The 24,292-nt window shown below is 48.5% G+C and overlaps 1 protein-coding gene across 4 annotated transcripts in view; it reads right to left on the reverse strand.

The window, feature by feature from the left end:
* The window catches only part of Ubash3b (ubiquitin associated and SH3 domain containing, B), a 146,513-nt gene that overhangs the window by 34,142 nt on the left and 88,079 nt on the right, over positions 1-24,292 (reverse strand). For 2 of the 4 annotated variants that reach the window (XM_087561862.1, NM_001191792.1), the window contains 3 exon segments: positions 6,240-6,293; positions 5,363-5,549; positions 2,216-2,414 (listed from right to left, as the gene is read on the reverse strand). In XM_087561862.1, the coding sequence (XP_087417988.1) occupies positions 2,216-2,414; positions 5,363-5,549; positions 6,240-6,293 (440 nt within the window). 4 annotated transcript variants of the gene reach the window in all.

The following is a 24,292-nucleotide window of genomic DNA, read 5'->3' on the forward strand; positions in this document are numbered from 1 at the left end:
CAAGAAGAAATTAAGGTAGCTAGTCAAGTCTTACAGAATTAGCGGGTCAGATAGAGCAGGAAGCCGGTCTTTTGGATTTTAGCCCTTTTTCCCATTATACCGCAGAGCGTGTCTGTGGAGTGAGTCCACGAGACAGGTGTTTGCGGCTGTTCCTATCTAGCTATACTCTCGGCCTTCAGTACTTGCTGATGAAATGAATGCTCGCGGGTGAGCCTTATCGAGCCACCCAGAAAGAAGAACAACACTAAAGATACTTGTCGAAGGAATCTGGGTGAACCAGTAATTCTAGACTACACACAGGCATGAGTTCTAGGGCAAAGACATAATGACCTACTTTCCACAAAGCTAGACCAGAGAAGTCGGGGTCATGCAATTCTGGAGATCACCACCAGGGGGCACCACAGGGACAGAGCCATGAAGCCGCCAAGTTCTTAGTAACTGTAGATTCTTGGAGACTGGCAGTCTCCCATCCCCACTCAGGAAAGCAGGTCTTTGATTGTCTCTCATTCCATCTGCACTTTAAGAACCGGTCACAGTCCTGCTTTCCTGATGCGTAAAGGATTTGAGGCTTTGTTTGGTTCTTGTAGTGATTTAGTGGGCTGACAATATTTAGTGGGACTAAACTCCTTAAGAGCAATGGATAAGAAGAGAGGTGATTTTTCCCTGTTATTCTATCTCTCTGAACCGTTTCTGTTCTCTGTTGATAAACCCGTGGCTGGTCCCTGGCTGAAAGAGAGAAATGCAATCTAAGAAGACCCCCTCTCCAAACCACGGGGAGTCTCTTCAGGGCCCACAGTTCTTTTGAGAGCCCACACAGCAGCGATTTGGGCTAAGCTCTATGCTGGGGCTTCTCAGAAGGATCACCCCACACACAAGACAAACATCAGTGAAGACAGACACCCTGTAAGATAACCACTGACGGTTAGGAGACAACGAAGTAAACTGTGTGGCTTAGATCAGGTCTTCCGGTCTTTGGCCACCCCTAAATGTATGGCTGGAGAGCTGTGGGTATCCCCTAGTCTTTCATTTAGCACTGGGATTCAGGGGCTAGGAATTTAGCTCAGCACTGGGACAGCAAGCATGAAACCCTGGATTCTGTCCCCAGAAACAGAGGAGGCCGTATGTGGTGGTACACAGCTGGAGTCCCAGCACTCAGGAGCCCATCACAGGAAGATTAAAAGTTCCTGGCCCAGGCTGGAGAGATGGCTCAGTGGTTAAGAGCACTGACTGCTCTTCCCAGAGGTCCTGAGTTCAAATCCCAGCAACCACATGGTGGCTTACAACCATCTGTAATGGGATCCGATGCCCTCTTCTGGTGTGTCTGAAGACAGAGACAGTGTACTTGTATATAATAAATAAATAAATCTTAAAAAAAAGTTTGTGGCCCAGCTTTAGCTACAAAATAACTTTAAGGCCAGCCTGGGCTACATGAGGCTTTATTTCAGCATCTTCAACTTGGTGAATATTTTTGTGATTCACTCTAACGTGGCTTCACTGCTCTGCACTGAACGGTCAGGTCCAGATAAAAGCAGGCCTAAGTGGGGGAGCTTAGAGGATGAAGGATGCTCTCTTAGATCTGCACCAGAGGAGATGGAGTCTACAAAGGGCTGCGTTTACAGTCTAGTGTGAACAGCCGAGTCCCTGGAGTCAGGGAACAAGGCATGGGCGAGCTCTTTGGCAGGTCAGCAGAACAAAGAGGTGCAACGTTTTCACAAGGGATGTGGGGTGCTTCTTTGCCAGAGGAATCCACTTCTGCATGATCCTCCACCGCCTGTCTCCAGCCCTCTCCTCTGCAGAGGTTACCTTCTGATCTTAAAAGTCCCCCACATGTCGTAATGTTGAAGACTTGATCACCAGTCTGTGGTACCATGGGGAAGAGGTGGGTTCTCTAAGAGGTGGACCCTACTGGGATGAAGTTAGGCTATCAGGGATGTGACTTTGAAGGGGACCTTGGGACCCCAGTCTCTTGTGCTCACTCTTCCTACTTCCTGGCCCCCTTGAGGTGAGCAGGTTTGTTCTGTGTCCTCCCACTAGGATGTTCTGCCTTACCACAGGCTACGGGGCCAACCACCACTGGCTCAAAACTGTGGAACTATGAGCCAAAATATATAAGCTCCTCTTTGTAGGTTGGCTGTCCCATAACTATTTCCCATCCCCGTCCTTTCGACCTCTGATATTGAGATCCGGGACTGGACTGACAACTGTGGGTGTTTACCGGTTTTGGATGCAGCCTCTGCGGCGAAGTCAGCCGCGAACTTCTTGAGGACCTCTGCGCTGTCTTCCTTCACAAAGAGCCCGATGAAGTTGGAGGAGGTGTACAGCTCCAGGGGTAGTGGGGCTGAGAACTTACACCTCCATCGACTGACAGTAGTCTGCAGGGCTTCTCCCAGAGCGTCCACCTTGCTGTCCTCGCACTGGAGATGGAAAACAGGCTTCACTATAGTCCGGAGAGAGAGAGAAGCCTGCAGCCCCTCGGCACTCAGCCGTCCCCAGAGTGCCAGGGCTGATCATGCAATGACTTAACCAGCATTTGTGTCCACGAGGGAGGGAAGAGCTTTGGGATCTCAATCATCTAGACCCTGATTATCCCTCCAGTGGGCAAATGAAACTAAGGAATGCATCATGACACCTCTTCCCACTACCCTCAATCTGTCGTGGTTCCTGGGAAACCTTGCCAGAATGCCATCTGATTGGCTAAGCAGAAAACAAAAACCAAGGGTTGGGGTTGAGGCGTTGGTTAAAGGAAACAGAATTTCAGAGTAACTACAAGACAGTATGGTAACGACAGCTAGAAGCCATTCGATGTATTCTTGCTAAAAGGGTGGATTTTTGGGGGCTGGGAATGGGGTGCAGGTTAGAGCCCTTTCTTAGCATGCTGGAGGCCCTGTGCTCAATCGACAGCCCCAAAAGCAAGCAAGAAGGTGAAGGTAGTAGGTGGTCAAGTTCTTACCACAAACTGACAGAGACAATAGGCAGTGTGTATAGGAATTGGCTCAGCCAGCATTCTATAATGCTTACATAAACCAAACAGTCACACCAGATACCAGCATCTGTCAATTACGTAAGTTCTTGGGGCTGGGGAGTTCGATGGCTCAGTGGTTAAGAACACTTGCTGTCCTTGCCGAGGACCCACACTTGGTTCCCAGCACCCACATGATGGTTCACGGCTGTCTATAACTCCAGTTCCAGGGGACTCGACACCCTTCTCTGGCCTCTGTGTGTGTCAGGCACGGAAGCAGTGCACAGACATACACCTATAGACAAAAAAACAATCCAGAGGGTGGAGCAGAGGATGTAGCTAAGTTGATAGACTGCTTGACCAGCATTCGAGAAGCAGAGGATTCCATCTCCGACACCACGTAAAATTGGGTGTGGACAAATCAATCAGATGTGGCGAGGTCACACTTGCAAGCTCAGCACTGGGAGTGAAGGCAGGAAGGTCAGTAGTTCAAGGTCATCCTCGGTTACATTGAGCTCTAGGTTAGCCTGGAATACGTGAGACCCTGCCTTGTGCCCCTGCCCCTGCTGAAAAGGCAGGATAAGGAGTTGACTCAGTGTGAGGGAGTGTTTGCTTTGGGTGCATGAGTACCAGAGTTTAAATTCCAGGCACGGCACTCAGGAATTATATTGTGTTGAGTCCCCTGAAACTGTAGTTATGGACAGTTATGAACCATTCTGTGGGTGTTTGTAAGCCCAACACAGGAAGGATGAGGTAGCTGAAACCCAACAGCTCACTTAGCCTGTCAGCCCGCCCCCTACAAAAAAGTGAGGTTCCAGTTCAGCTAGAGGCCCTGTTACTAGGGAATAAGGTAGTGAGAGGAAGATACTTCAGATTCAAAGGAGGACCAGGAAAAGGAGGAGGAGGAAGAGGAGGAGGAGGAGGAGGAGTGGGGAGGATGGGGGAACCAACAAACAAAGAAGCAGGAACACAGCCTCCAGCACTCTTTCAGTTGCTCCTCAGACAACTGTTGTCTTCACCACCACTCCCATGATCCTTGGGAAGAAGAAAGAACGAGGCTGGGGAGTGGTGACATCATCCACCTACCCTCTTTGGAGAGTTGGGAGGAAGGATGAGTGTTTCTCTAAAGCCTAAACACTTTCCTGCAAGATCCTCAGATGACTAAGAGGAAGTGATAATCGATTTAATTTTCAGAGTGAGGTTGCTAGAGACAAGGTGTTAGGAACACGTTATTTACCTGAGACACACACGAAGTGAGAATTACATCCAGAAGAAGAAGAAGAAAAAAACCCAAAGCAAAATGTATTTTTGAAAACTGTTTTTTAAAAGGCTACCATCCTGCTTTGTGCGGAACACGCGTGGGTAAGCCAACTCCATCACTGGGAGGAGCAGAGTAGGGGACGAATGCTTCATATCTTATATTATGGAGGATTGATTTAGCCTCTAAATAGGCATTTCCATGGATAGCTAGGGTGTGGATGAGGAACTGTGGCAAGAGAAAGTTATCTCTTCGGTCTCTAGAAACTCTAGTAAGACCTCACATGGTGATGTTCATGTAGAGGGAGTGGCTTTTCCTGCCTGTTATCTGGATCCCCAGTCTCTCTGTTCCTTCTGCTCCCCACCCTGAGAGTTGACCAGGCATGGCGGCCCGTGCCTGTGATCACAGTACTTGGGAGGCTGAGGCAGGAGGATTGGGAATGTAAATGTTTCAGGTCATCCCCGGTGACAGAGCAAGCTGGCTTGGGCTATGAGTCGCTGTCTCAAAAATAAAAATACAGGAATAAAGCTCACTTGGAGTACACACCATACTAGCATGAGGATGTGAGTTCAATGCCCGGAACCACCTGAAAAACCCTGGGTGTGTTAGCATGGACTTGTGACTCCAGGATCAGGGCGGTGAGACTGGAGACATCTCTGGCGCTCACTGGCTGTTCAGCCTGCCTAGACTCCTTAGTGAGTTTCAGGCTAGAGTACAAGATGAGGAGGATGAGGTGATTACGTGTGCAAACACACACACACACACACACACACACACTGATATCCCTACCCTAAGAGTGGAGTGAGTAGACAGTAAACATGTATGAAGAAGCTACACAAATGGCTGACAGGCAAATTTCCACCCATCAAGGGTTGGGCTTATCCTTCAGGTTTTAGAAGTATATTATTTTCCTGATGCACTGAATCCAGATGTTCCAGGGCCTCAGCCGATGCCAGGGGAGTGGAAGTAGACTGAGGCCCTCTCTGGGGACCACACTGACCTCTGGGAGGTCCACCCAGTGCTGGGAACTCCTAAATATCTTAGTCTTCTGGAAAAGCTCTGATCTTCACTCCTGGTGCCCAGGGTCTGTCTGGGACACTGAGGGGTTGCGGGGTGGGGAGACAGGGGTGTGCGATGTGGCTTACCATGAAGAACTGGCAGAGGGTGATGTGGGGGAAGATGTTGTGGGCCTTGTTCTTCCCACAGATCTGCTTGGACTGCTGCCAGAAGTCAGAGAGCTTCTGGGCTAATGGACCGGTTGGGCGGAGGTAGAGAACATACTCCCGAGGCAGGGGGTCATCCAGGAAGGGGTCCCCGACGTGGGAGAACAACCTGTGGGAGATGAGAGATACAAGAAAGCCTCACTGGCGAACAATGGACGAGGAGGAAGAGAAGAGGCAGGCCCATCCCTCTCCAGGACCACACGGAGAAGGGTTTCCATTTGTGCAGTCAAAATCCACCCTTTGAAGCTTACACACCCAACCAAGTCTCAGATGGAGAGGCTTCTGTTCTCCTCATCCCACAACTCCCTAAAAAAACCCCGAAGCTGCTCTCCAGGAAGCATCCTTGGGTTAACTCCAAATCCGTTCCCCACACAGGAGTTTCCTCGCACACACCCAATTCCTTCAGCTCAGTCTACTCTGGAGCTCGTGTGACTCCAAAGCGAAAGGAAGGTCCAGGAGGGTGGCCCGTGGGCTCATCCTTGGGAATGACATCCTGGTACATGAGTAGGACATTTTTCTAAATTGGCCAGCTTAGCATCTACAGGCGTCCAGTGAATCTAGAGGTGACTGGCAGGCCTCAGATAACGTGAGCCTCCATCTGATTTCGAAAGCCTTTAAACAGATCCAAGGAGATGTATATGCCCTGGGGCCAGGGCAGGGCTTGACAAATGGGTCTGTCACGTTTGCCTCTTCCCCTCCTGGAAGGGTCCATTAGAAAAAAGACTGCACACGCGAGCTCATCATAGACACTCAGAGTTAATTACACGCTATTCTCTGGATTTATTTATTTCATACCAACCAGTCACATGCTGCTTGAACGCTTCTTCCTCCCGTGGATGCCAGAGCTTTTTGTCTGCAAAAAAGAAACCAAATATCTATTGTTAGTATTTCTAGCCTTCCCCTCAGCTCTTCTCACGAGGGTGGAGTGGGCAGAGGTGACATCGGAGTGTGCGTTCCCTACACTGCTGTGTGGCATAGGAAAGGTGCCTGCAGCAGGGGCTCCCCAAGGGTCCCAGGAAGGCAGGTGGAAGTCATCAATTTCCATGTAATTAGCATTGGATTTGCATGCAGCCTGACATCCCGCTGTCTATTTTCAGTTGTTTCCACATTAGGGTTTTATTTTCACTTCCCTAAAAGTTGTCATGTCTTTGCATTTTCTCCCCGATTTTCACCCACTCATTTCCAATGACCTAGATCCCCCACAGAGTGGATTCTTATAACCCTTGATGGAATGGGTGGGGAAGAACAGGAAGACTCGGTGCTAAATATCTACAAGGACACTTGGATAAACTCACTTCTTCCTCCTTTTCCTGCCCCGACGACCCAAGGGGATCATCATGTTCAATTACTTTGCAGACATCTTTGGGGACAAAACAGAGCCAGGGAGTGCTATTACCAGTTACTTCTGGAGAGATAGCTCGAAGCCTTCCTGATGGTGGGCCAGTAGCTACGAGAGGCTCACTGCAGTGAGACTTGCAAGTTTGCAAGGGGCACTGCAAAGCCAGGTCAGCCAGAGCCACAGAGCTCTGGGTTTGCATCCTGCTTTGGTGCTGATTCACGGGGAACAAGATTCACACGGTCCCTGTCCCTGGGGTATGTGGTCCAGTAGGCAGGAAAACAAGAGCTAGAAGCTAACTATCTGATTACTCTGGGGGCAAGAGCTGTGGAGGGAACTGGGTATGGTGGTGCACATGTTTGATCCAACACTGGGGGGGAGCAGAGTTTAGCCTGGTCTACATAGAGAATTTCAGGCCAGCCAGGGTTACAGGGTGAGACCTTGACTCAATAGTAATAACAGTAGTAATTGTAGTAATAGTAATAGTAGTAGTAATAGTAGTAGTGGTGGTGGTAGTAATAGTAGTAGTAATTATAGTAGTAGCAATAGTAATAATAGTAGTGGTAGTAATAGTAATAATAGTAGTGGTAGTAATAGTAGTAATAATAGTGATAGTGGTAGTAATAGTAATAATAGTAGTTGTAGTAGTAATAGTAGTAGTGGTAGTAATAGTAATAGTGGTAGTAATAGTAGTAGTGGTAGTAATAGTAGTAGTGGTAGTAATAGTAATAGTGGTAGTAATGGAGGGGAAGCCTGAGAACCTTGACAATGTACAGAAGTCTAATGACAGCACCGAGGCAGAGGCACTGTGAACTGTAAGGTGACGATTCACTGGGAGGGGAGGGGTGGCTGTGGTGGGTAGACATCGTGTCTCTACTCTGTCCTGGAATGTAAAGATGGGTCGTATTACACAGAGCCTTGGCTAGCTAGTGCCTGACACATCACAGGTGGCCAGTATGAGATCATTTTCAAAGCAAGCCATCAGTAAGTAATGACTTTTGTGCTTTCCACTACACTGATTTGGGGTCCTCGGGCTGAAGGGAAGGAGGGAAGGAATTCAAATTGAACTGTCACTCTTTCCAAGTATCCTTTTCCTTCTCACCCGAGGATCCTGGGTCTTCCCCCCCCCCCTCCATGGACCACTCAGAGCCATGAGTGAGTCTCTGGGTCAGGCTGGGAGAGACTTTAGATATCATGTGTGTGCCCAGTTTCTTCAGCCTCCCAAGGAAAACTCCAGGAGAGAGATGTGAAGAAATCTGCTCAAAGCAGGCCTGGCTTTTCTCCCTTATTAACTCCCCAGCAATGGGCTACCTGGAACAGCATGGGGTGAGACACAAACTATTCACTGAGATGAAGTCCAGGAGAAAAGAGGTGGGCCTCTGGGAAAGGAAGCTGGTAAAGGCAGCTTAGAAGCAGGGAGCACTCTCATCCCCACTACTACTGCCGGGGGTTGAGACCCACACCTCCCTTTTTTAGGTAGAGAAGCCACATTAAAAAAAAAAAAAGCCTACCAGTCAGGGGTTGTTGGAGGCTATTAAATGCCCCCAGAAGGACCCATTGTTCCCAAAACAATTGGGATGAGAACTCATTTTCAGCCCAGACAATGTGCTATTTATAGAGAGCATCCAATTTCTTTGTCTTGCACCCTTCCCCCCAACGAAATACAGCTGACTGAAATTTAATTTATTTCTTTGGAGAAGCCGCCACGAGAATCCTCTGGAAATGAGAGATCTAATTAAGTTATGGTCTCCCTAACTTAAAAGTCTTGTTATTTGGAGAAGGTTCAGAGGTGGGAGGGTGGATTGAGATAATGGAAGGTTTGAGTGGCATACAGGTTAAAGACACCTAAACAGGTCTTCACACAGAATGCAAGGCTGAGGGAGGAGCTTCGTACTTAACACACCCTGCCTGGAGAGGGTTAGCTGTGTTGGCAACAGCACCAAGGGCCCTTGAGCCTTAAGAAATATTCTGGAAGAAATAGGTTTTAAACATTGTTTTTAAACCTTTCTTTTTAGATTTATTTGACACGTCTGCATGTATGTGTATGTACCGTGTTCGTGCCTAGTACCAACAGAGGTCAGGGCACTGACTCCCACAGAACTGGAGTTATAGAAGATTGTGAGCCAGCACGCGGGTGCTGGGAACTAAACTCTGGTCCTCTGGAAGAGCAGCAAGTGCTTTTAACTGCTGAGCTAACTCTCCAGCTTCCGCCTCCCTCCTTTTTTGGGGGAGGGAAGTGTGGTGGTGATGAGGCCAGAGGAGCTGCAGGAGTTGGTACCCTCCTGCGGTAATGGATTGAACTCAGGCTGTCAGGGCTTTGTGGTGAGCGCACAGTGGTTCTTAAATGTACTTCTAAAGGTTTCTAGAAAGTCAATTCATACCTCTGAAACAGAGGAGTGAACTTGCTAGGCAGGGAAAACCCCATTCCTCAGAGGGAGGCCGGGAGGCTCAAAGCAAGCTGGTTACAACGGATTGAGTCTGTTCCCAGAACTCTGCCCACAGAACAGGCCCGCGCGGAACAGCAGCTGCAGACTCCCAGCTCTGCTCAGATGAAGAGCGAGTTGCCATAGAGCACCACCCCCACGGCCTACCCCTGGGGCCAACGCCAAGGGCCAGTGGGAGGATGATGGGAACGGCCAAGCCCCAGCTCAGGCCAGGCATCTGCTCCCCTCAGCGCAACTCAGAGGCTGGCAGGGGTTTCACTTCAGAGTCCCGGCCTCTGCAGGTAGAGAAGCTCCCCTTCAGCCTGGACTGTGAGAGTCCAGCCCCACCTTCAGGTGACGTTGGGGCAGTTCGGAGGACAAACACTCTTGGTAGGGTGGTCTCACGTGAGACCAGTGGGTGGGGACACTCTGTGAGTTCCCGACATTCCATCACATCAAACAGCCTGGTCTTAAATCATTTGTAGTTGACAATGAAACAAAACATCCTGCTTTCTGCCTACCAAGGAAGGAGACCAGAACAGCTGACACAAAAGCAAGGGCTGAGGGACAAGACAGATGAGCCAAACGGGCCTCTATGAAGGTCCCAGCCGCTGGGAGGAGCCAGCAGTATCGCCAACCAATCACCTCCTCTGCTGTGAGTCCTCCCCTTTGGGGGTTCTACCCTCTACTGAGGGTCCTCCCCCCTCTGCTGGGAGTCCTCCCCTCAGCTGGGAGTCCTCCCCTCAGCTGGGAATCCTCTCTGCTGGGGGTCCTCCCCTCTGCTGGGAGTCCTCCTGTCTGCTGGGAGTCTCCCCTTAGCTGGGAGTCCTCCTGCTGCTCCCAGCTCCCAGGATCTTCAGATCTTTGCATGTGGAAAGATGGCCTCAAGGATCATGCTTTAGAAGGTTCACAAAGAAACTTTCCTGCTGGTTTGCCTGTGACAGCATTCCCCCTCTCCTTTCCTCCTTCCTTTCTCACCCACAGTCCTTCTCTTTCTCCCAGCCCCTTCCCTCTTTCCTTCTCTTCGTTGTCCCCTCACCCCCTGCCTGTTTTTCCTTAAGAAATTGCACAGAATCAGATGAAAATGAAGAGCCAAGCCAAAGGCCCGCAGTGCTGGTTCCTGATTGGTGGGTATCTTTCAGGGACCACGGTCTGATCCAGGTTTGAGTCAGTCATATCCAGATGCCACAAGAGCCTCTTCTCTTAATTCCCTATGAAACTGTTCTCCGTGTTACTCTAGCTCAGTGCTTTTCAACCTTCCCCATGCTGTGCTCCCTTGATATAGTTCCTCATGTGGTGCCCTTGTATTGGCTGGTTTTGTGTGTCAACTTGACACAAGCTGGAGTTACCACAGGAAAAGGAGCCTCAGTTGTGGAAATGCCCTCGTGAGATCCAATTGTAAGACATTTTTGCAACTAGTGGTCAAGGTGGGAGGACCCAGCCCATTGTGGGTGGTGCTGTCCCTGGGTTGATGGTCTCGGGTTCTATAAGAAAGCAAGATGAACAAGGCAGGGGAAGCAAACCAGTAAGAAACATCCCTCCATGGCCTCTGCATCAGTTCCTGCTTCCTGACCTGCTTGAGTTCCAGTCCTGACTTCCTTTGGTGATGAACAGCAATGTGGAAGTGTAAGCTGAATAAACCCTTTCCTCCCCAGCTTGCTTCTTGGTCATGATGTTTGTGCAGGAATAGAAACCCTGACTAAGACATGCCCTCGACCATAAAATTATTTTCTTTGCTATTTCATAACCGTAATTTTGCTACTGTTATGAACCGTCACGTTAAGTGTCCGGTATGCAGGACAGCTGACATGCGACCCACAGGTTGAGAACCGCCTCAAACACCATGCTAAACTTGAAAAGAAACCGTGAGAGCCTTTTAGATTTCTGATCTGGGGCTTAGAGACACTTTTCCCTACTGCAGTGTAGTCTACTCAGAGAGGCTCTTAGTCAGGAACACAGCCTCCCCCCACCCCCTACCCGCACCCCAGCCCATTGTGTGCGTTCCAGTTGTCTGTGTTCAAAAGACCTATTTGTAAAGAAAAAAGAAGATACAAGGCCAGGTACAGAATCCTCCGAGTGGATAAAACACCTGACATAACCAAAATTAAATTAATTATATCTCTTCTTCATGTCGCCAAGACAACCTTACATTTTGGAAATATTTAATATGATCTCCAAGATGCAAAAAATAAAAAAAAAACCCACTCAACCTGCAGGATAGCATTAATCTTTCATACCTAACACATTTAATTGAATTTAAAATGGCCTAATTAACCAGACAACTCTTTGTTGGAAATTAGTTTAACGGTCTGTGCCATTCTGAGGGTCAGGCAGACTTAGGTGGAGTCAATTCTGTTTCTCAGTAGCAAAGTCCAGACACACAAAGAAGCCATTTGTGCTGCAGCGGACAATGGAGACACAATGGCCAAACCATGCCTTGTTTTGAGACAAGGTCTTATTTAGCCCAGGCTGGCCTAAAGTTAACTGTGTAGCCAAGGATGACCTTGAACTTCTGATTACATTGTGCCACCATGCAGGTTTTATACGTGTATAGGTATCTTGCCTGCATGTCCATGGGTGCACCATGTGTATGCCTGGTGACCATGGAGGTCAGAAGAGGGCTTTGGATCCCTAGGAACTGGAGTTACAGATGGTTGTGAGCCATCATATGGTGCTGGGGACCCATTCATGTGGTATTGGGGATAGAATCCGGGCTCTGTTCATATAAAATACTCAGAGCCCTACAAAACTTTTTTTTTCTTTTGTATGTGGCTTTTGGGTAGACACATCAGAGACTCTCAGGGCTGTCTTCTGAGCTGAGCACCTCTGCATGACCCCGGGGCAGCTCAGAATGTGCCTGAGGCTGGCAGCCAACTTGAAAACAGAGGACAAGAGGTGACCTTCCATTTATTTCTCTCTCTGGTAGAAAAGCAAGACTGGAAACGTGGGAAAGACTTTGAACACAGGCATTGAGTAGAACGTCTTCAATCCTCCTGACAAACTATAGGCTGTCTGTTCTGTATCCCAGGCTGGCCCTCTGCAAGGAAAGGCACCCAAGATTTGCCAGTAAGGCCACAAACCAGTGTAAGAAACATACTGAAGGGCTGTATTGGCTTCCCAGAGTGTGTCTGAAACTGAGGCTAGCACCAACCTCATACATACATACTGTGCTTGCTCTTCCTCCCTCTTCTGGTAAAGGTTCATTTATAGGTTGGGCAGAGTGTCCAGCTGGTAGGGCACTTGCCTAGCATGCATGAAATCCTGGTTCCCAACCCTAACACTGAATGAAACCAGTGCAGTGGCACATGTAATCCTAGCTCTTTCAGGGTAAAGGAGTTCAAAGCCGTCCTTGGCTACATAGAATGTTCAAGACCAGGCTTGACTACCCGAGACCCTACCTCAAAAACACAAAACAAAAGCCAAGCCAGGCACGGTGACACATGCCTTTGGGGAGGCAGAGGCAGTCAGATCTCTGAGTTTGAGGCCAGCCTGCTCTACATAGTGAGTTTTAGGCTAGCCAGAGATACACAGTGAGAGCTTGGCCTACAGATTTAAATGGCAAACCAGTAACAAAAGAACCCAACTAGCAAATAAAGCAAGAACAATAGAACCCCCAAACAACAACAACTACTACTACAAATCCAGGCATGGTACTTATGGCTACAATCTCAGCACTTGTGGGGCTAAAAGAGAAGGATCAGAAGTTCATGGTCATTAGTTTCCACATAGAATGTTTCAGGCCAGCCTGGGCCATATGAGACCCCATCTCATATGAAAAACCACAGAAAAACATACCAAAGTCTCTTTCTGTGACAGTAGCCTATGTCAAGCACCATGTTGTTTCCCTTGACATCTGTTTCTGTCTCCATGGTAGACCTGGTGGTAGTTCATGCTCCAGACCTCCACGCTCTGGACTTGCAAGTCCAGTCTCTCTCAGAGATGCTGGACTCCACTGAGAAGACCCCAGAAACCCACAGTAGCCCTGTGGGCTACTCCACTCTTCCCCCTCCAGCCACAGAAGACAGGAAGTCCCTCAGTTCAGTGAACGGTCATTGCTGTCCCACAGTTCACCAGCCACACTGGAGGCTCCGGACGGGAACCTTCCAACCTCAGATGAAGTCTTCCCTTCTGTAATATGCTGAGCAGATAGTGTCTGAGGTGGTGACCAAGAAGGACACTTGAGTGTGGCCACCTTGTAAGACGCAGTGAAGGGCTGGGGTGATAGTGTAGTTTGTTCTTGCAGTGGGAATGTGAGACGTCCAAAGTAGAACCCATGATTTAAAAAAAAAAAAAATAGAAAAAAGGCCAGCCACGATGCTGCTTCCTTTCCAGAGGGCTGAATCCCCAGGGTTCCCTGGCCAGTCAGCTTCACGTATTCAATGAGTTTCAGGCACACACACATGCACACAAGCTTAGAGATGTCCAGACCCACATATTAACACCACAATCCTCACCCAAGGGCAGGCGGGTAGACAGAGCCAGGACTTAAGGTAGGGAGGGTTATGTGTGACTTGAACCTTAGAAACTCGGCCTACTGGTAGAAACTGTAGCAACAGCTCAGCCGTCTGCAAGGGAACGATCTAGATTAGACGCTAATTGCCAAAGTGGTCAGCTGATCGATAAACACTTTTAGTTGGCTAAACTTCCTCTAAGATAAAACGTATCCTGTGAACAAAACGGTTGCTCTTCCAAAAACACAGGTTTAAGCAGCCCTCACGGCAAACAGTCAGACTTCAGAGGTGGTTTTTTTTTTTTTTTTAATTTGGGAATGGTTAGTTGGATGAATATGGCTGGGTTACGGCGCTGTTCACAGCTTTGCTTTGCTAGGAGCAGCTCCCATGCAGCTGAGCACATCCCTGTCCTTAATCATTGAAACTAGCAGCCCAGAGTCGGATTTACCCAAAACTTCCCTAATCTCTGGTCTTTTCTGTATGCAAAAACACTAGATAGCCAGTTATCTCTTGCCCTCTGTCATTTCCTCATGAAGATAAAGGGAGGTTAAAGGCTGTGCTTCGTTGAGATAGTCTTTCCGAACTCTATCCTACCACCTTCTCCAGCCTATTGGCTTACCAAAGTCTCCCCGCAGCCCCCACTCCCTTGGAGAGACAGGGTCTCACTATGTTGCTCTGGTTGACCTGGAATTCACTGAGGAGACCAGGCTGGCCCCACACTCACAGATAGACCTGAATCTGTCTCTGGAGTGCTGAGACTAAAGGTCCTATAACAACAGATTGATCACACCCAATCAAAACATTTGAAATCCAAAATGTTCCAACTCCCCCAAATTTTGATATGTCCAAGTTTAAGAAAGTCGGGTTAGGTATGGTGCTGCAAGCCTTTAATCCCAGCTTTTGGGAGGAAGAGGCAGGTAGATAGACAGATATCTGTGAGTTCAAGGCCAGCCTGATCTACAAAACAAGTTCTAGGACAGCCAGGTCTACATACAGTGAAACACTTTTAGGGTGGTGGGGTTGGGAGAAAGTTTGGATTTTAAAGTAGCTTTGGCTTTCAGTTTTGCAGATTAAGGCATGTGATCTATGCCTGCTGAGGTCTAGAATTCCAGAGTCTAGCCAAGTAGTCTGTCACCCACCTAAAGGACTTGCCAGCGCTGGCACCTTTGGGTCAAAGTAGGAGCCCCACTCATTGGTATGGGTGACCTGATGCCCAGCCTGTGGAAGGGTCTTGGCTGGTAAATGACTAGTTCTATATTCTCTTTGTAGACCCATGGAGGAGTGGGCAAGGAGCCTCTTGTTTAACCCAATCTTGTTTAGACCTACTCCAGACTCCAGCAGTGTCTTCCAGGCTGTATGGGACTTCGGTCACAGAGAGGGCAGGGATGGGGGAACTCAGAGTCACTTTCCTCTGGGCTAAAGCTGGGCATCTATATTACTGTATCAGTGGAGGCCTCCTTCCTACCTGTCAAAACTGTGAGCACAATGCAGTCTCTTCTCTGTAGGAGCAGGGGACATGGAAAAGGCATTTCTGGGGCTGCAGAGAGGGCTCAGCAGTTTATAGCATTTGTCTTGCAGAGGAACCCACATGGTGGCTCACAACCATGGAAATCCAGTGCCGCCTTCTGGCTTTCTTGAGTACCAGGCACACACATGGTGCACAGACATAATGCAGGCATACACACACACACACACACACACACACACACACACACACACACACGGGCGGGGGGATAAAGTAAACCTTAAAAAAGGCTTTTATGATCCAAAATATAAAGCAAAACAACAAAACTACTAATTATCAAAAAGAGAGAAGTACCCTGAAGCTGTCCATCCCCCCCCTGCTATCTCTGTGTCTCTCCTCCCCCTCTGTCTCTTTCTCCTTCCCCTCTGCTCCATTCCCCCTCATGAGAATCAATTGCTTTTGCTTCATATCCATGTCTTTTGGATTTTACTCTCAATGAAGTCTCAATTCCACCATGAAGCGCAATCATCACCTCCCCCTGCCTCCCCACCTCCTTAGAATGGACCCAAAGTTGGACGGAGCACTCCATGCGGGGAAGGGACGATGGATAGAAAACACAGAGCCAAGGTGTTGTGTAGGCACTCCAGCAGCCAGATTCAGGATGCTTTGGAACAACCAAATCATGTAACCCCTGACCTTACAGGCTCACGACTGAGACCTCCGCCATCCTCCCAGTAAGAACTCACAGTGAGAACTACAAGGATTCAGTCTCTTCTTCCGTCGGCAGGCTGAGTTCCCTCCCATGAGTGTGAGGCAGCATCTGATGACCAACTAACTGAGAACCACATACACCAAGAATGGACAGCAGTGCGGGTTAGCAGCGCCACCAGCACCAACTAATTTCTGTTGCTAAGGAAAGCATCACCAACCACCAACCCTGGCTTTCAAGTGTCCTTTCCCGAGAGAGACTTATTTCCCAGTTTGACGTTCAGTTTTAGTGTTTTCAAACAGGGGAGGGCGTGATCGACAAGTCCACAGGAAAGTCAAACCAAGTAAGAAATGAGGTCTTCAAGGGATTTTGAGGCTTCCCAAGTCACTCTGAGTGACAGTGGTGCCCTGACTGCAAGGGGCTCACCGTCAGCTAAGCCGCCTGACTTTTGAGGGAATCACTTCCGATGTTATGAGGGCATTTCCTTGTTGCCCAATGGCTCCTGTGCTCAGAAAGCTCTTCCGTGAGTCCAACCCCGAGGGCTCAATGTTCTCAAATTGGTCCGGCCCTTCTTCTGTACCTGGTCTCTCTTTCCCACGCAATAGAAGCCATTCGTTCTATCACATTCACTTAAGAGAGTCCAGACCTGCTAAGAATGGGGGTTGCTCCACTAAACAGGCCCCCACATCCCTGTGGTGTTTTTCCCAGGAGGCTTTGAGAGGGCATGAAGAGGCCTGTCAGTAAGCATCAGCCGTAATGGGCAGACCCATTTCCGTCAGAGGAAATGCACCTAATGGAGAAAGATGTATTGATCCTGACGGCCTGTGTCAGAGTCAGGCTCCCAGTGGAGAGCCCTTTCAGTCAGCCCCGGTTAATGGCCTGGCTGTATCCAATAATCAATACAACGACAAGCCTTTGGCCCTTGCCTCCAAGGCCAGCCAGTGGGGAGGAAAATGCACTGAACTTTTTCATAAACCTCATCAGAGGGGGCCAACAAAAAAAGCGTGAGCTATTTGGGGAATTAGGTGTGTGGGCCCTCGCCGTGAGGACGGCAAGGAGGTGAAGCCATCTCTGTCCATCAGGCAGCCTCTCTCAGCGATTGTTAGCAGGAGAATTGCTTTTTGGGTTTCCTGTGTGTTTACCTGGCAGGGCCAGCAGCCCAGATGGGAGGCCTTGTTTTGTTCTTGCTAAAAGAGCGCCTCTGCTAAGGGAGGTGGCTGCTTATAATTGGGAAACCAAGCCATTAGCCCATGGGTGGCGCTGTCACAAATACACTTCCCCATACTTCTAGGTGTCTCGGCAGTGACTTTCCTCCCCCATCGATGTGGGCGGGGTTGCATAGAGGCACAAGTGTGCTTGTTTGCTGTGTAAGGAAAAAAAAAAAAAAGCTTGTTCCTGGGATGGTGGGCAAGTTATTTCTCCCCAAGACTCAGTTTCTGAATTTCTTGTGTGTGTGGGGTATGTAACTATTCCCACTGCTTCAGGAAGGTTCTTGGCTAAGATCAGGTACCGCATTTGAAGCTTAGCGTGGCGCCTTGCATATATCAGACACTGAACAAAACTAACATCTGCATGCAGGCCTGTGCACATCAGCCCATCAGTCCGCGCCGTTTCCTGAGGATAAATGGAAGCTCCGTGCTAATAGAAGCATTTCAAGGTTGGATGCCGGCTGACCCAGATTCTTCCTCTGCTAAAACCCATTTCTAACTTCTGGGAAGGCCTTGAGAGTGTTTCAGATTTGGCAAGAGAGAAAAGCTTTCTAGATAAGACAAGGAAAGGGGTCACAGAGGAAATCGGCAGGTGCTGGTCGGGGGAGATGACAGAAACTCTCCTGAGAGGAGGGTGGGTGACCCAGGCTGTAGGCAAGAGTGGTGTTGAGAGTCAGTCAGCAGGAAAGTGAGGAGTTACCGAGAGGCTGTGAATGGGGGAAGGATAATGGGACAGCAATCTACCACCTAATCATCCAGGCCGGAATTGCAAGTTGGGCTGTGCATACACACAAGGGTAGTTCTAAAGAGAGACATGGAGAGGACTAGGGGGATGTTCAGTGGGTAAACTGCTTGCTGCATGAGGAGGGGGAATTAGAGTTTGGATCCCCAGCACCCACTTAAAAGGCAGACAGAGTGACAAATGTTTCCTTTCCCAGAACAGGGACGGGATGCTTACGTGGACTCACTGGCCAGCTAGCCTACCTGATCCATAAACTTTAGGTTCTACAAGAGAGCAAAAATCAAAAAATAAGGAGAGATTTGGCAGAGGAAGATCCCTGATGCTGACCTGTAGCTTCTGCCTGTGCAGTCATGCAGTGGTGCATGTCCGCACGCATGTACACACACATCAGATACGGAATCATAGTTCTCCGTAATGGGGTTCTAACTCACTACTCTCCAGGGTGGTCTCACCACTGCTCATTGGACTATCTTCTTAGACAGATGATCTGTGCTTGCAAAGTTCAGTGCCTTGCCCAAGCTAAATAAGTTTTATCCCCTGGGAATCTGAAGCTCAGAAGCTACCGCAGTCTTGTACCAAGGAAGCCAAGGTATCGTGGCCCAGGAACGAGATAACGGCTAAATCAGTCCCCTCGATGAATAAGGCCACAGTTCCTACTTTATGGTTGTTCTGTTCCGTATAGTAATTGACTATTTCTACAGGTCTCCTCAAACTTTTCTGTGGAGAGGTTTCTGAGTATAAGATGTAGCTTAGTTCTGTAATTAGCCCCTGGGTTCAAGGGGACACTTAAGGTAACCATTTCTGAAGTCTCCTCAGCCAAGGACATGCCACTGGGGGTTCTATTGGAGACCAGGCTGTCCCGGAGGAACAGTGTCATCTGCTCTGAGAGTCACGGCAACCCTCCAGAGGACAGCCAAGCTGATCTGGGAGGAAAAATGCCCACTGAATAATAAAGTCTGCATCCCTCCAGGGTGCTGTGGGGGTGGGGGAGAGTGAATGCAGAGTCACACAGAGTTTCCACACGTCACTCAGGGTGGCAGCTCTGGGAAGCGGCTCTAACCCAAGATGCAGAGAACTACTCAGGCTGAGAAAGGGATGGGGCCAAGGGACATGTCACCCAGTGCTGGGGCGAAGTCAACGCTGTGCTACAGACGTTTTCACAATTATTTCTGTGGAGTCTCTTAAAAGCCCCACAGTCCTACAGCAGCCGGCTGTTATAATCTCACTGAAGGCCAAAGGAAGGCAGGCGAGGTGAACAGCCAGGCCCAGACTGTTCATTGGCTCAAGGAAGGCCAGAGAAGAACCCGCTCCTTCTTGTGTGAGGTCTGAGGTATGACTGGGGACAGCTGCAGCAGCTGGGACTTGGAGCAGAGAGAAGAATCGGCCCCCGTCCCATCCCACAGCACCAAAGGAGGGAAAGACAAGACTCTGGAGAAACAGATGAAACGGAGTCATTTCAGGTTGCAGATGACAACAGACGCTAATTTCTCTTCTCCTCCCATCCCCACCTCCACATTCTATAACCACTAGAATCAGCTAAAAATACTTGAGCGAAGACGGGGCTGGTCCTCCTGAAATGGTTTCATCCCAGAGCTGCAGAAGAGGCTGTGTGACTCACAGCTGTGCTGGGTCAGAGGAGCGCAGACGAGACAGAGATCTTGCCTGTCTTCCTATGGATTAGTCACCTACAGCTAGGCTATGGCACAGCTGAATGGTACCCGTGAGGTGCTATACAGATCACTTCCCCATGGGAAAAGTCTCATTAAACCCCTCTCCTAACTTCTGGGGCGGGTACAGTATTTCTTCACTAAACTGGTAGGAAAAGAGGGATCTTGAGAACATGTCAGGGTCATACAGCTGAAAAGAGGAGGTGTTGCTGCAGAGACCGCCTAGAATCAGGGCAGGCGATGGGGTCAGGACCACCAACATGTGAATTATTGTAGGTTGATGTCATTATGTAGGTGAAGGCAGACAAGATAAATTGAGGCCTGTCATTGGACGAGAAGGAAGGGAGGCGGGAAGAGAGATTTTAGAAGGAGAGGGAGAAGCAGGAGACGAGGACCTAGGAGAATCAAGATGGAGATGGAGAAGGATGAACCAAGGTAGTTGGGATGGATTTCTGCAGGCAAATTTATCTTATGTAGGTGGGAGGTTTATCTCCTTATCAATTGGTTGTGAGTTCATTGTGAGGATGTATTGTGGATTGAGAATTGAACATATAAATCTGACTGATAAATTACAGTTTATTGAGTCATGATTTTACTGGATTGTTGGGAGTGTGAGCAGAGAACTGTGATAGGCCAGCCCATGCCAGACTTCTGGAGCCCTGATTTTACCGGGTAGCTGGAACCAGAGAGTCCAAGACTAACAGAGAGCAGCCGGGAGAGATACTAATTAGAGATAAATTATGGTTAGTTCTATTCGGCCCCATGGGTGCCGGAACTAACACCAGAGGCCAAAGTGGCAAGGTGCCATGCTAGAATGTCTCATGGACCGCCTGGGGCAGCGTGGAGCTGCTGAGATAACTTAGCACTGGTTCCTATGGCTGACAGAGCCAGAACTATCGAGAGAGCGACCACCGGGGTCAGAGAGAGCCCTCGAGAGAATCGAGGAGCAGTACATGGGAACCGGTCACTCTGTTTTGATGATTTAAACTGACTTCTTTCCATCACCTGGCTGCTCGCTCATTCATTCATTCATTCATTCATTCATTCATTCATTCATTCATTCAAATATCCCCTGACAAGCAAGTACTCAGCCAAACTCTGTTTCCCAGATGTTGTTATAAAGACTATGAATAAACAGGCTGGAAGCATGGCTCCTGCACTTAAGGGAGGCCATCCTAAGCCACTTTGACAAAAGGTATAAGAAAAGGGAGGGCCAAGCATTAATGGAGTCTCTATTTCACAGTGTGTAGACATTGCTTCATGTAATTGCTTAGTTTTTTCTCTTTTTCCTTTCTTGTTTAAGAATATACTTTACTTATTCTTTGACAATTTCATGCATGCAATATATCTTGATCATAGTCAACCCAAATCCTTTCTCTCATTGTCCCCCTCCTTTTGACTATTTTCTTTTTCCTCCTTTTCCTCTCCCTCCTCTTCCTCTTTTAAAAATAACCCACCGAATAGCCAGGTGGTGGCGGCTCATGCCTTTAATCCCAGCACTCGGGAGGCAGAGGCAGGCAAATCTCTGAATCTGAGGCTAGCTGGGTCTGCAGAGTGACTTCCAGGACAGCCAGGGCTACCCAGAGAAATCGTGTCTCAAAAAAAGGAAAATCTAAGCCACTGAGTGCAGTTACTGCTGTGCACATGGGCATGTGTGTAGAGCCATTAGTATGGGTGTGGTGGTTTGAATATGCTGGGCAGAGTGGCACTGTTAGGAGGGTAGTCTTGTTGGTGTAGGCGTGGCCTTGTTGAAGGAAGTGTGTCACTGTGGGGTGGGCTTTGAGACCCTCCTCCTAGCTACCTGGAAGTCAGTCTTCTGGTTCCCTTCAGAACAAGATCTAGAAGTCTCAGCTTCTCCTGCACCACGCCTGCCTGGATGCTGCCATGCTCACACCTTGATGATAACGGGCTGAACTTCTGAACATGTAAAGCAGCCCCAATTAAATGTTGTCCTTTATAAAGAGTAGCCTTATGTTGGGATGATGAGCAACTAAGGTAAAGTCAAGCCTACTCTGAAATTATATCTGAGCACAGAAGACAGAAGCATGGATGTTATTTTTACAATAAACACGCCCCTTTCCTTATCCTGAAAAAAAAAAAAAATAAAGAGTAGCCTTGGTTATGGTGTCTCTTCACAGCAATCGAAACCCCAGCTAAGACAATGACTGACCTGCTAGCAGCCATAACCCTTCCCTAGAAAAATGGCTGTCCTTCTTGCAGTACCTAGGAATGAATGGAATCTCTTCCACTAATCCATCGAACTCATAAACCATTTTTGATGGGATGAACGGCACCACCCATATGCACATGGTAGAAACTTCAGTTTAAAGAGCTATAGAGGGGCCTTGTTGATACAGTGCTCACCTGCCAAGCACAAGGATGTGACTTCAGTCTCCAGAATCCACATAAAAATGCCAAGTGTGGTGCATGCATGAAATCCCAGAGATGGGGCCAGGAAGACAGGCAGATTCAGTCTAACCTCATTGGTGAGCTTCAGGCCAATAAAAGACTCTGTCTCAAAGGAGATGAACAGTCTTTCGGAGGATGACTCCTGAGGTTGTCTCTAGCCTCCACACACATTCTTGTGCACCTACATGTGCATGTATCCACACAACATCTACACACACAGGAACATGCACACACATGTACATATGTTCACATTATGATTTTCTTAAAAATTGGAAGACAGAGAAGGATTTAGGACCAATCCAAATGACCTGTTATCACACTCATGAGTATGTGAAAAAGTAAGTTTGCATTTGGAGAATGTCCCTAAGGCCTCCAGGAGGATGGGTTTCTACTATGACCTTGGAGCTCTCTACAGAGAAGACAGCTCCTGAGACCTCAGTGCTGCCCACTAACACTCTGGGGAAGATGAGAAACTTTTCACCCTCAACTACCTGTCCAGTTCGACCAGAGAAAAGAGTCAGGGTACAACAAAATCTCACTCAGCTGGCATCCAAAGCCTGGCTAGCCCAGGAAGAAAACAATCTTGGGGTACGGCAGACACGTGAGCAATGCTATAAACAAGATTGGAGGCTCAAAACTCAGAAGTATTGTAGGAATCCAGGGTAAAGCAGACCAACACATTAAGACCCTGCTTCCACAAAGGATCCCATGCACTCTCTCCCCTTATAGTAAAGCCCATCCCCGACATCATGAATGATCTCCTTAACTTCAACACACAGAACCCAAACCAGGGCCTCCCTCTTCTCCTAGCACCTCGGTCTTCAACTCTCACATAGTCTGCTCCCCATATCTTGCCTCTCCTATTGGCTGAGATCCACCTTTGCTTACTTGACTGGTCCCTGACCGTGCCTGAGCACTCCACCTGTGGCTTATCATCTCCTGGAAGCTTCCTGACTTCTCTGGGAACCCACATCCCCTGTACCCATCTTTCCAATCACATACGAATCATCTTTCCCCAGCCCCTTGCAGTTACTGTGAACTATCTGAAGCAGAGGCCATTTATTTATTTATTTTTCTGTAGCTTCAACAGCTGGCATTGAATCTGACATATATATATATATATATATATATATATATATATATATATATATATATATATATAGGCGGTGATGATGTAAAATCACGTGGCCACCATTAGGACGTTAAAGGTATTTTTTTTTTTTTTTGCTGCTCCCTGTCTTGCATAATCCCATCCCTTATTCAACAAAACGTGGCAGCAGCGTCAGGCTGCAGCTTCTGGGATTACCACTACATTCCACGAAGAAGACTCCAAGAGACACAATCTCCTGCTGGCTCCAGCGCAGGAACTGCCTACAGAGAGAAGCACATGGCAGGCTCGAGGTGGTCTCCAGGACTTACAAGTGGCTTACAGCCAACATCCGCCAAGAGGCTGGTGCTCCTTCCTCAGTCCCACAAGCAGAGGGAAGTGAATTCTGCCAACAGCAGAAGCAGTTTGGAGAAGGCTTCTGCCCAGGTTTCCAGGTGAGAACACAGCCTGGCTGGTGCCAGCTGACTGAGACCTTGTGAAAAGAGACGCTAAGCAGAGATCCTAGCCAAACAGTTCTGGACTCCCCAGCCTACAGACGATGTGAAAGAACAAGTGGGTGTGTTTGAAGCTGCTGCGTTTTAAGGCTGAATAGTAGAAAATAAAAACACGCAGTCTTTAATGCTGAGGAAAACAGGCAAGGAAGGACACTGCTGTCTGGTATGAACTGAAGAGAGAGTGAAGTGTTTTAATGCAGGAAAAAGGGGGTCGTGCATCCTAGAACTAAAGGAAGCTGCTGTTTCAATAACTCCCATCAGGAACATGTCTCCCCAGTTCCTAGCACCAGTTAAAACTCAACGTGGGTTCTTCTAGACCAAGAGTTGACAGGCAGCTCGGTACCTCAGGAGGAGGGAGCAGAGCCCCAATGACATGGACTTCATAGCCAGATAGATCTCTGGAGGCTCAATCCCTGTGTGTGCAAACTAACGTCTATAACATCTGTTTGTTTGTGTGGAGGGTAGGCAAGCGGTGTAAGCTCAGGAGCCTGCATGGACTCTGTGTTGTCTCGCAGATGACCAACCACCACCGCCATGTCCCTTCTTGTTTTCCCTGATTAAGGTTATGCCTACTTTGGGATTCTCTTGGAGGGAATCCATTGGCAATATGGTTCTCGGCGGGTGCTTGAAAGGCTCACTCTGCAGCCCAAATCCTAGGAAACTTCAACTGGCCTGAAGTTCTAAAAGGGCTGAGTTGCTAAGGGAGGCCAGGTGTGGCTGCTTGAAATGATTTACCGTTTCCCCCTCTATGGAAATATTGGGTATTTATAAGTGGAGACTTACCAAACCCACCAGGAAGTGAGAAGGGCTCCCCCAAACTCTCTAGGCAGCCATTTGTCT

The sequence above is a fragment of the Rattus norvegicus genome, chromosome 8 (genome assembly GCF_021556685.1).
Source record: "Rattus norvegicus strain SHRSP/BbbUtx chromosome 8, alternate assembly SHRSP_T2T, whole genome shotgun sequence".
Taxonomy (NCBI): domain Eukaryota; kingdom Metazoa; phylum Chordata; class Mammalia; order Rodentia; family Muridae; genus Rattus; species Rattus norvegicus.